Source organism: Callithrix jacchus, chromosome 5 (assembly GCF_049354715.1).
Source record: "Callithrix jacchus isolate 240 chromosome 5, calJac240_pri, whole genome shotgun sequence".
Classification (NCBI taxonomy): domain Eukaryota; kingdom Metazoa; phylum Chordata; class Mammalia; order Primates; family Cebidae; genus Callithrix; species Callithrix jacchus.
Genome location: NC_133506.1, coordinates 150,973,362 through 150,985,828, shown reverse-complemented (window position 1 = coordinate 150,985,828; position 12,467 = coordinate 150,973,362). Strand labels below are relative to the sequence as shown.

The 12,467-nt window shown below is 39.6% G+C and overlaps 1 protein-coding gene across 1 annotated transcript in view; it reads right to left on the bottom strand.

Annotated features, from left to right (window-relative positions):
- RXFP2 (relaxin family peptide receptor 2) overlaps nt 1-12,467 on the bottom strand; it is a gene marked incomplete at its 5' end in the record, with an annotated part of 66,339 nt that overhangs the window by 15,064 nt on the left and 38,808 nt on the right. Inside the window, 6 exons of the mRNA XM_017973025.5 lie at nt 2,220-2,291; nt 2,402-2,473; nt 6,008-6,079; nt 7,014-7,085; nt 10,172-10,243; nt 11,289-11,360. Coding sequence (XP_017828514.5) covers nt 2,220-2,291; nt 2,402-2,473; nt 6,008-6,079; nt 7,014-7,085; nt 10,172-10,243; nt 11,289-11,360 — 432 coding nt within the window. The remainder of the gene's footprint in view (nt 1-2,219; nt 2,292-2,401; nt 2,474-6,007; nt 6,080-7,013; nt 7,086-10,171; nt 10,244-11,288; nt 11,361-12,467) is intronic.

Below are 12,467 nucleotides of genomic sequence, written 5' to 3'. Positions count from 1 at the left end.
TTAAATTGGATCTGTAGTTTGATTTTATTAATATAAGTAATGGCATGGGAATGAGAGGGTTCATTCACGAGATGATATTTCCAACCTGAGAGCATCACTGAAGTGAGTTTTGTGAGACTCTGGATTTTAAAATATGGTCAGTTCTTCCTGGCCTATGTGTCTTTAGGATAGAAAACCACAGAGGTAGCAAGAGGAACTCCAATTCAGGAGTTTTCTAAGACACCAGTGGTGTGCCTTAGAATTCCCTTAATTAAATTTAAATTATATTTAATTAAATTCCTTTTAATTCCTCCAGGCCCCATAAAATGTTCCTAAAGGGATTCAAGGATCACTCCTATTTTAGTTTATCTCAATGCTTTTTTTCTACAAATGTGGACACTTTGAAGATCTCTTTAGGATGGCATGAACTAAAAACTGCCATGTTCTCAGGAAGCAGATGGAGGGAGGACAATCTAAAAAGACATAGGCCTTTTGCTTTTAATGTTTATTTGAGCTGTGTCGAATTCTCACTTGGTTTCTTTTTGACTAATCAGAATAAGGATTTCTCAACATGGTTATGAGTTTTTCTTTGCTCAAGGAAACATTGCTTTTTGGAAGTCAGAAATGAAATCTGGGAGAGATGACTACTGAGTAATTGTATGGCCCCTCTAGCCAGAAACAGCCCTTCCTAAAAGTTTCATTTTCCTTCTTTTTTTTTTTTCTCTCTGGCTCTCTCCTTGACTTATACAGATTTAGCTTTATGAGGATTCTGTGATTATTTGATTAATAACCTATAGCGTCCTGTAGTGCAGAGGCCACTGTATCCCAAGTGCTAAGGCAGTGCTTTGTGTAAGTTGGTGACTGAGACATGTTTGTGAAATAAATGGGTAAATGAATCTTAGAAAAAAAAAAAAAAGGAAAGAAAGATCACCAGGCATAGTGGCTGATTCCTATAATCCTAGAACTTTGGGAGGCTGAGGTGGATGGATTGCCTGAGCTCAGGAGTTTGAGACCAGCCTGGGCAATGTGGTGAAACCCCGTCCCTACTAAAATATAGAAAAAAAGCCTGGTGTGGCAGGAAGTGCCTGTAGTCCCAGCTACTTGGGAGACTGAGGCAGGAGAATCACTTGAACCTGGTAGGTGGAGGTTGCAGTAAGTTGAGATCACAGCATTGCACTCCAGCCCAGGTGACAGAGTGAGACTCCATCTCAAAAAAGAAAAATAAAGAAAGACCTTAAAAAAAAAAAGTAGAAATGAATAAAGAAAAGTATGTGATAAATAGTTGCTGCTTTGACTTTCAGGAAGGCATTATGCAGTGACTTGGTATTTTGGCTTTCAGAAATGCAGTATGTGGTGAGTAAAGGGAAGACTCATGCTGTCCACAGCCTGAGATCTGTCCTTACATTAAAAAAAATACATACATATATATATGTTTAATATTCTGGCTTCTTGAGAATAGGGACCAGAGCTTTTCATCAGCAGATGCTTACTAATATCTGGTGAGAGAGAAATCTAAACCTTGCACTAATTTCCAATAGAAAATTAGCAAGAATAAAAGATAATTTTAAGAATTGCTCTCGGAATTAAAGGAAGAAACACTTTGGGCTGCAGCCAGGCAATGTGGTATGCACTCTGTGTGAAAAGAAACAATCTTTAGCCAGCAATTGCCCTCCCTTGGAAAGAAATCATGAAGTTCAAGGGAAAAGTGGCAGAGTTCTTGATACCATTGAAACTTAATGCAGCTGAAATTCAAAAACACTGTACACTAATTTTCTGAATGTGTATATGTGGGATAGTTTTTAAAAACTTATTTAAAAGTAAAACAATACACCGTAGACTAATATCAAGTAGCTCCTTGTAGGAAAGGGCAAAGGGGAAAAGGAGGCAAGTCAAAAGTAATTTGTTTTAACTAAACTTTTAGAACCAAAACTATTGCAAATTTAATTCTTTGTGAAAACTGTAGGATAAAATTTTGCCATATAAACCTAGTTTTCAAGAAGGATATTCTTGAAAACTTCTTCAAGTACAGAAATGACCTTCATACATGGTAAATATGTAAATGGTAAAAATGGTAAACAGTGAGGCTTGTTTGTCATTCAGTATGTACTTGACGGCATCAGTGATATTCACAAACGTCTGAAATGCATGCTCTTGTGTGTAAAATACCCATTTAAATATAAATGTGTCTCTAAGTACATCCACTAAAATTATAATCAACATAACTGTAATATTTCACTTACAGAGACTGAAGTTGTTTAAGACTTTCAAACTGGTTCTTGTGAAGATACATAAGAGGATTGGATGACAGGTTCCTTTTTTTTTTACCATTAAAAGGGAGAGGAAAAAAAGTATGAAGGTGTTATTATTTTGGAAGCTCAAAATGTTGCCCTTTAAATCTGATATGGTGAGAAGTAGAACTTACAGTTTTTGCAGAAGCTTCAAGTCTTTAAAGAGGTGAGGTGATAGCTCCATTATCATATTGCTAGACAGATCCCTGTTGACGACAATGAAAACCCAGAGCAATTACTTTGTAAGTAAGTGACAGAGTTATTACTCCTCACAATTATCATCATCCCATTTGATGTAACAGAAAATATGAATCCACTTTAACCAACCTGATAACTTGTTGCACAACAGGGCCATATGAATCAGCCAAATGGATAGGCTTTCCATGACTTACAGACATATAACATTTTGCTCATCCAGTTCCTGTCTGGAATTTCCTCTTACCCTCTCTCTAATACATTCACAACTTGGCTTTCATATCTCCTTTGATTAATTTCCCCCTGCTCTAGGTGCTCTTTGTACACTTCCACTCTTCATGCTTTTATGATCACTACTTGCTTCATATACCTGGTCTTTTGTTTATCCAACTAAACTTTTAAAGGTCAAGTCTTCATCTTTGATTTATTTTCCATTCCAACTAAAACAATATTGTTCACTCAGTATCTGCCCAGACAATCTTGAATAAGTTCACACACTTTTAATATCTTTTTTTTTTTTTTTGAGACAGAATCTTGTTCTGTTGCCCAGGCTGGAGTGTAGTGGTGCGATCTCAGCTCACTGCAACCTCCGCCTGTCAGGTTCAAGCAATTCCCCTGCCTCAGCCTCCCTAGTAGCTGGGACTACAGGTGTGTGCCACCATGCCCGGCTAATGTTTTGTATTTTTAGTAGAGACGGGGTTTCACCATGCTGGCCAGGCTGGTCTTAAACTCCTGACCTCACTATCTGCCCACCTCAGCCTCCCAAAGCACTGGGCTCACAAGCATGAGCCACCATGCCCAGCAATATGTTCTTATAAAGGACTATTTTTGCAGAAGAAATTGTGAGTTTAGAATTAAATATAATAGAACTGTCCAATCCAGACAGAATTCTATAAAAATGACTATAAAATGTGGAAAAGAGACCTGTAGAAATCAGAATTGAATCTTTAAGAGTCCAGAGTATTTTTCTGAGCCAGAGAAGGTGTTCAAGATAAAACAGATATATAGTTGCCTAATTTAGAGTCAAACAAAAATGATCTCTTTTGACACTCTGGAACTGCTGATGGATATGTGGGAGTTACAAACAATGAAGATATGGCTCTGTCTATAAAGAAGCTTACATTTAGAGTAACAACTAGATAGAAACAAGGAAAGAATCAAACTGGTGCTGTTATAGAAGTGCAGAGAAAACATAGAGGAAAGAGTCATCAATCTTAGCCTGGGACTTTAGGAAGTCTTAGAAGAAAGGTTGATGATTTTAGGTGGGGTGAAGGAAGAACAGCTTCTCAGGGCGGTGTGAAGCATGAGCTGAACCACAGATGCTGAGAATTCAGTGACCCTGTTAGGAATCAGGAAGTGGTCCAACATGGGTGGAGGATGGAAGATGTAAGGAGAGGTAGAGGACGTCAACCTGGAGAGTGCGTGGAGACAAGATGGGAAGGTCATGCATGCTCTTCAAGGCAGTAGTTTTCATAGCACAGACCAGGCATCCAATCCCCAAGGATGCTTATGAAAAGAGCACATCCCTGGGACCCAGAACTATCACATCAGACTTTCTGTGTGGGAGCCTAGTAACATGCATTCAAGCCAACATCCCATGTGATTCTTTGGCGCATTAACATTTGAAGAACTGTTTCAAAGACTTTGCTAAATGCCAGGCAACAAGGAGTGAGGACATTAAATAGGGCAGTGGCATCATTTGCTCCAGGTTATGGAATGATTATTCTGTCAGAAGCATGAAAGACAGGCAGTAAGGCCTGGGAGTCAGGGGAGGAAGACGAGGCAGGAACTTCCACATGGACCAGGTGAGAGTGGATGAGGGCTTAAGAGGGACAGTAGCAGGGCTCAGGGTCTGGTTGAACATGTGTTAAGAAAGAGGTAGAGGGAAATGCAGCAGTCTTCAAGCCTGGCTGCCAGGAAGGAGGCACTGAGTTGGTTAAGTCCAGGTGAAGAAGCTGGCCATCGAATTGGGGTCTCTTGTTAGTTTTGTTTCAGACGGGTTGCTTTTGAGGTGCTGTTATGACACCACAGCCTGAGGTCCTGCCGACTGAGATGTCTCACCTGATGGTGTTCCAGGTGGGAGGAGCACACCTGGATCACAGCCCGGAAGGGAAACTGCAGTTGCGTACAGGCCAGAGAGAGCCTGACAATAGAGCAATATGATGGTGATCTCATATACCTAGAAAATGTCTTTGAAAGGGTTACCCAGAAAAATAAAGCACATTCTTTTGGAGGAAAGGACTTTGGGGGCCTCGTGTACTTGTGCTTATTCCTCCCTGGATGGGTTAGTTGTCATGAAGGGACAGTAAAATCATTTAATATTTGTAAACTCAAGACATGTGAATGCCTTGTTCAAGTTAAGCCTACCTGCTTCTTAATTTCTTTTAGTTTTCTGAGGCTAAATGAATTGCGATGGATCATTAGAGAGCTTAATAGCAAGCTGCATCCCTTAAGTAGAATCTTATTTTTGGTGTGCCTCTGCCTATATGTAGGATGAGAAGAGGGTTAAGAAAACTTTTACCCCTCTGTTTGTTCTGGGTGATTCTTCCACTCCACCATGCAACTCAAGTCCACAGTCACCCTGCAGAGCCTGAGCAGGAACATCCTGAAAGGAAGTCTCCTCTGAGTGAGCTGCCTTTAAATGATCATACTTTCAGTTCTAATATAGTACTTTGCACAAACCAGACACTTCATAAATATGTATGGTTTTGATTTATGATGGTCATTAATTAGATTGAATTACCTTAATTATTCATGAGATATTTTTTCGATTACTCTTATTGAGTTATTTTCTCGAGTCCTTTCTGGATTTCAAAATAAGGTGTAAAGAACAGGGGAGAGGTTAGTTCAGAAATTAATTTCCATTTTAAGGCCTCGATCAGAAAGATGAGTTTTCTATCCTAATCACTGCTGTGTGTAATGTAACAGACTTAATTTTAACTTCCATTGATACATAATTACATGGGGAGCAATGAATTAAAAGCAAGAGAAATGATTTAAAAGGTTTAGATACATAAAACAAATATTTGAAGAGAAAAAATTGATATGAGCTCCCTGAATATTTTTCAGCGAGCCCAACCCTCATTCTCGACACTGGGATTTGCTATATAAGTCATTATTTCTCAAGAAATAGCAAGCATCTTTGTTCCTTTGTTCAGTTATAATGAATTAATATTATTTCAGTTAGTCAGTTATTCGTTATCAAACATTTGTTGAGAAATAACTGTACGCCAGCCAGTAGAAAGAAATGATCCCTGTGTTTCAGAAGCCATGGAAAACTCATTTACTCCCAAACACACATAAATAAGAAATCACCCAAAGAAAACAGGTGGGAAAACTAGGGTAGGCTAAATCCATATTAAGCCCACTGTCGGATTTGAATGTGCTTTGGATTTCAGGATAATGTTGTTTTTCTTAATTGATTTTTAATATCCAATAGTCTACAGGATTTGATTGCTACTAGTGGCAAAGCAGTCTCACTAGTCATTTAAATTTGTAATCTCAGAAGAAGCAATCATATTTTCCTAGTAGACGACGCTACTTACAGTTCTCCTAAATTTTTTAATGAAGAAAATGTCTTCTCTGGAACAAAATCAATTTGATTTCTAGGCAGAAACCTGTAAGACATGGCGAGAATCAGCATGTGGGTTTGCGTCTGCTGTAGTAGTCAGTTCTCATTGGGAGAGACCACTGATCCAGGTGGAATATTATAAGCCCCCTTTGAAGTCTTCAAGGGAGGTGTCTTTTGGAGTGGAACCTAAGGAAGAACTTTCTCACCGAGGACATCCCATGTCTCTTCAGGAAGCGCTATCAGGAGCAATTTGCAGTCCTGAGAGTGGTTTAGGAAGCTGCACTTTGTTTAGATCTAATTATTTTAGAAAATGTATGTCTCTTTTAATTTTCCTTTTCCATTCATTTTTCCAATCACCCATCCAATCAACAAACATTACTAAGTGCTTACTAAATGTGGAAAACTATCATTAAAACAAAACCAAAACACTCATGTTTTGAAGCTTTCCAGCATGAATGCACTGATTGACCCAACCATTTGCCTTCCTGCCCCTATGAAAAACAGAAGCGGTGATCAGAATCACGAGTCAGAATCTTTGGCCAATCAGAATACATGAGATGTTTTTCCTTTTAGAATGAAATTATGATTTTTTTTCTTTAGGGAGAAAGACATCAAGTGGTAAGAGTCATTAGCTAATCATTGTACAGCTAATCATGGTACAGCTAACCACTTCCACATACATGTTTCTTTTCCTTGGTGACCATGGGGTCAGGAAACTGGAACTTTGAGGTCCCAGTTCATCTGAGAAGGTACACAGAAATAAGGAAGGCACGTGGCGTCACTAAAGGGTGGGCACCTTAACTTGAGACTCAGCCCCGACATCCAAATCAATAAATCAATGCGTGCATTTTCTAGCACTGCAGTGTCAGACCAAGGCTGTAAACAAAATGCTATTTTAAAAATTCTTTGTCGATGTTTTTCTTTTAACTTCCGAATATATAGAGATTCCCCTCATTTCGTGAAGTCCATTGTATACTTACAGCACTGTGAGCAAATCGCATGACAGAAACGTAGAATTCGTGAGATACTTTATTCGATTGCCTTCCAAATCCCTGGAAGTCATGGAGAAAAGATATTTTTAATATTTTTTTGTACAAATCATGTGCTTACAGATACTTTTTGTTAAAATAGTTTCAAGTTTATTTTTACTTTATTCCAGTTGTTACTGTGCTTCCCCTAATTATTTCAGGGTTAGTATAACTAATATTATGCTTCCTTCCCCCTTCCAACTAAGGTTAATAAAACTGAGAGAAAGGGCAGCCTAACATTTAGTGAGTGTCTTTCTGTGCTGAACACTATGCTATTAATTATAATATTGCCAAACCCATCATAAACTACCACTGAGTGGGCTTTTATGGTGTTAGGTGCTGTTCTACATGCATAACACAGCGCTCCTGCCAAACTGCTGTTATTACCCCCACCCCCCACCCCCGTTTAACATAAGAGAAATCCAAGGCTCTTGGTGATTCACTTTCCTTCTGCCCACACAGCTAGTAAGTGGTAGAACCGATCCAGCCCAGATCTGTCAGAATCTGAAGCCTAGATACTTAATTACCGTGTCTGTGCTGTCATCGATCTTTACATCCTCACATTCCCTCCAACATCAGGTAGATGCTTTTGTCTCTACTTTGCTGAAGGAGAATCTCAGGCCAAAGTTATCCTGTACATTCTGAATGGCAGAGTCAGGATGTGAACCCCGATCTGCGTGATGCCGAAGTGCAGGCTCTTTCTATGAGGCCTCAAGGATACTAATGCCAAGGGCAACGCTGCTCAGAATGGCAGGGACGCAGCCTCAGCGCTGTCTGGAACGTGCTAGAAATGCAGATTCTCGCCCAAGACCAATTGAATCAGAAACTCTAGCACTGCAGTCCAGCCATCTGTGTCTCAGCAAGTCTGCCTGTTGTTAACGATGCCCGCTGATGTCTGAGAAGCACTGGTGGGGAGATTCCATTATGCCAGGTGATTTTGCAGGTCAGTGGCATCCCACACACTTGGGCAGCATCCTCTGGAACACTCTGACATTCCCACTTTGAACAATGCGGGTGGACTAAGAAACAGACAAGTTTCTGCCAAGTCTCCTGATTTCTCTTCATAGTCAGCTTCTTACAGTCCTCCCCAAATATGGCAATAGCTCTCTCTCTGCTTCTGAACTTTTCTCATAGTTACATTAAAATCACCAATCCCTTTGTCTTTTAAAGAAAATCCTATTTTAAAATCATCTTGGAGATTTGTGTAGGAACTTGAGATGTATGTTTTTCACACAATATACTGTGATTAAAAATAACAAACACCATACTCTCCTAAAAATCCAAATATTGTGAAGTAAAATGGAAAAAATGTTTTCCATGTTCTCAGAAGTAGGACACTTTGGGGTTGTGGGAGCAATTGTCCAACTCGATAGCAAGTCAGGGAGGAGGAGAAGCCTCCCCAGGGCAAGTTTTTTCCTGTCTGGCCTTGCAGCTTCCTGCCCTCTGTGTTGAAAGGCTTTCAGTTGCAATCAGTCTGTCTTGCTATCTATGCATTTTTCTTGGGTGTCTATTTTTTTCTCAAGTGTTTGTGGGAGCCCGTTGTGAAAATGAGTGTCTCAGGAACCCTCAGCTCTGAGGCTGGTTCCTCACCTCCTGTTGACTGATGCCCCTTTTGGGGAGGGAGGGCAGGCTGAGCCCCTAATATTTTTCTGCTACTTTTGCTCTTTCGTGTGTGTTTCCCATTGTGTGGATGCGCTCGTATAGTTTCTAAGTATGTTCTTTTCACCTATTCTTATTCTCATGGTGTTCAGATCGTTATTTCCATTTTTGATAGTGGCACACTTACACGAGACCTCTGTTGTTTTAGAAGCCTTTTAGCGACATATATTTAAATACATACGTAAAAATAAAAGTCAGAAAATAAACACAACACCACCTAATAGTGTCGTAACAGGAGATTTTGAGGTTAGTTCAGAGAGGATCAAAAGCTCAAGTACTAACACTTTATCATCTTATGGGCTTGAGTTGCACTATTAGACTGGGAAGGGTTCTGGCAGTGGTACCATCAGCATTTTCATGGAACAGGAATGCAACGGATGTGACATCCTGGTTGTTGCAGAAGACTGTGAAGGTATATGTGGTAGGGAGTGGTGGGTAGAGGTGGTGAAGCTACTGTGTAAATTAAATAAGTATTTTAAACGGGTATTGATTAAAAGCTAACAAGGTATGGAAATGGTTTAGTACAGCCATCCTAGCAAAGGCTTATTGAGCACCTACAATGTGCTGGTTATTGTCCTAATGCAGGGGTAGGAAATCATATGATAGGTTTCTGCCTGCCCAGAACTTATGGAACAGTACAGAAGACATAAACACTGAGGTGGGTGGATCACCTGAGGTCAGGTGTTCAAGACCAGCCTGGACAACATGGTGAAACCTCGTCTCTGCTAAAAATACAAAAATTAGCTAGGCCTGGTGGCACATGTCTGTAAACCCAGCTACTTAGGAGGCTAAGGCAGGAGAATCGCTTGAACCTGGGAGACAGAGTTTGCAGCAAGCCGAGATTGCACCACTGCACTCCAGCCTGGACAACAGAGTGAGACTTGGTCTCAAAAAAAAAAAAAGACATAAGCAAGTAACTCAATGATTATATGATGATAGTGCTCTGAGATAGGTATGAGATATAGAAAAGGGGCAGTGTGGTGGAGTTTTGTATGTGATGCAATGGGTGGGAGTACATAGGCAGCTCCTGAAACTAGTTGGTGTGTCAGGAATGGCTTCCTGGAGGTGATGTTTAAGTTGTCTTTGGAAGGAAATAGTTAAGTTAGTCAAAAGAATAAGGGAGCAAGACTTTTCAAGTCCAAGGAACAATATATGCTTAGGGAATTGACTGTAGGAGCTATAGTTTGATGCATGCATAGGAGGGGCCGGGACAGTGTCTAGATGCACTAAGGAATGGAAAATGAGGATCTTGGGTTCTCAGACGCAAGGTCAAATTTTACCCTTACCCTTTGGGAACACTCAAAGAATTTTGAAACTGGGAAGGTAATATGATCAAATTTTGGTTTTGGAGAGAAATTATAGATGGACTTTCTAGGTAACATTGAATTAACTTTATAACTAGTTTCCTTAATCAGGGCAAATAACAAATTAAATCCTAAACAAATACTCACACCCAGTTGAGTTGAGGCATTTGGGCACACATCTGCTTGGGAAGAGCTTCTAAGTAGTTATTAACCATAGACCTTTACACAAAGAAAATGTTAATTAGAAATAAAATGATATGACACTTTTAGGACACTCTTTATTCTAAAATTTCAAAACTTGCATGCTAAAATTAATATGATGAAGAACATATACAGCTATTTCAAAATGGTCTTTAAAATATGTCTATGGCAAAAATTAGGGAGCGGATGTTGTCAAAGCAACCGTGAATGCATAAGTAGGATATATACCCTGGAAACAGATGTTATACAGTTTAATTTTATGAGATGACACAAAAGTATCTATTGGGTAATAATTTTGGCTTTCATGGTGATTTTCCTTGTAAACTTCATGTTGTGATCATTTCCAGTGCCGTACATCCAAAGCTTCTTCTTCATTAATCATTTATAATATGAAAGGGCCACATTGGAAACTGCATTAAACTTTGTGACAGTAGGGGGATTTTAGGAAAAGAAAACAGCTCATGAGCATATTGGGCTACACGATTAATTTATGATATTGTGGTTCCTTTAGACAAATGGAAAAATAATGATGTTATATGATCAATTATAAAGGAACATAATAATCCCCTGCTGATAAATCATTCCAGTATATTAATAAACAGTACAAATATTGTGAGAACAGCTTTCTTGGCAGGACAAAGATTTTGAAAGTTTCAATGACTCTTGCTGGGCAAAGGCACATTTTCCTCCATTAAAAACGGAATTGGAGATGAACTCCTGGGAGATTCTAAGAAAATATAAACCTAGTTAGGATATGAAAATTAATACTATCTTTGGTCAACCACTGCAAATAAAAACATGCCTCAGTACTAAAGGAAATTAATGGGGATAGAAAAATCAACTAGTAGGCTTAAAATATTCAGTATAATCTGGTCAGCTCTTCCCTTTGAGCCGTCACCAGGAAGTATTATATTAACAATAACTATGGCTGGAAACACAGGAGAAGTTTTGACTAATCAAAGTTTTTGTGGGCTTGATTTTTTTAAAAGATCTTTTTGTTAGCTAGTGCAAGATGTCATTGGAATTTATCGACAGATATATTGAAAGGTTGATGAATACTTACAGGAAAAACAAGGAATTTAATCCCATAAACAAGCGCTGTGAAATTCTGGTTATTGGATTGTCATCTAGAATTCTGACAAAATGTATCAAGAAACATTTCCAATATTAGAGACATTTGTGAAATAAAACCTTCCTCCCCTCAACACCTGGCCTACTCCTTCATGTGCTTCCATACTTGGCTCACCTCTCTCTTCCCTGAGAGCTTTTCCTTCCCTCTGTGGTTGGAGCAACTCTTTCCTCCAAATTCCTGCAGCTTCCATCCCACTTATCAAGTCAGATCCTGATTGTTTTGCTTTCTCCCTGCATCCTCCGCTTCCAGCTAGACTTAAAGATCCAGGTTGTATCTGTCATCTCTGGGTACCTGGGTCTGGCAAAAGTGCCATGTACTGAATTCGTTTGGGCTCCGTAAATGCTCTAACCTACTGATTGGTTGAGCTGAAGGATGAATTGAAAATATAATTTTTAGGAAATCACAGAGGGTTCTTCGGTCCTATGGTGTTAAACTGTTACGTTAAATAAGGTGTGTATAAATCCATAGACGGATGCCACACTATTCATAGGGAGCTTTGCAGGTGAAGGAGTGAAACTATTTACATATCCAAGCCACTTTTTAAAACTGTACTTTGTAGAATAAATTAGAGTAAGGGGAAATAGGCTTCTATTCATCTGGTTGCCTGTGAAGCCAGGTTGTATTTCCTCTTATTTGCAGTGGCCAGTGAGGGAAGGATTGGGAGAAAGGAGCCACATTGAGCACCTATATGCCAGGAGCTTTGCGTGTGGAAGTGAGTAACTGTTATGTGATGCAGTGTTCACAGCATCCCTCTTGGAAAGGAATTATAATTTACAGATGAAAATAAAGAGGTCTAGGAAGATTAAGAAAGTTGCCTGAGCCAGGTGCGGTGGCTCATGCCTGTAATCCCAACACCGAGAATCTGAGGCAGGCAGATCACTTAAGCTCAGGAGTTGGAGACCATCCTGGGCAACATGGTGAGACCCACCCCGTCTCTACTAAAAATACAAAAATTAGCTGGGTCTAGTGGCTCACACCTGTAGTCCCAGCTACTCGGGAGGCTGAGGTAGGAGAATCGCTTGAGTCCCAGAGATTGAGGATGCAGCGAGTCAAGATTGTATCACTGCACTCCAGCCTGTGTAACAGAGTGACACCCTGTCTCAAAAAAAA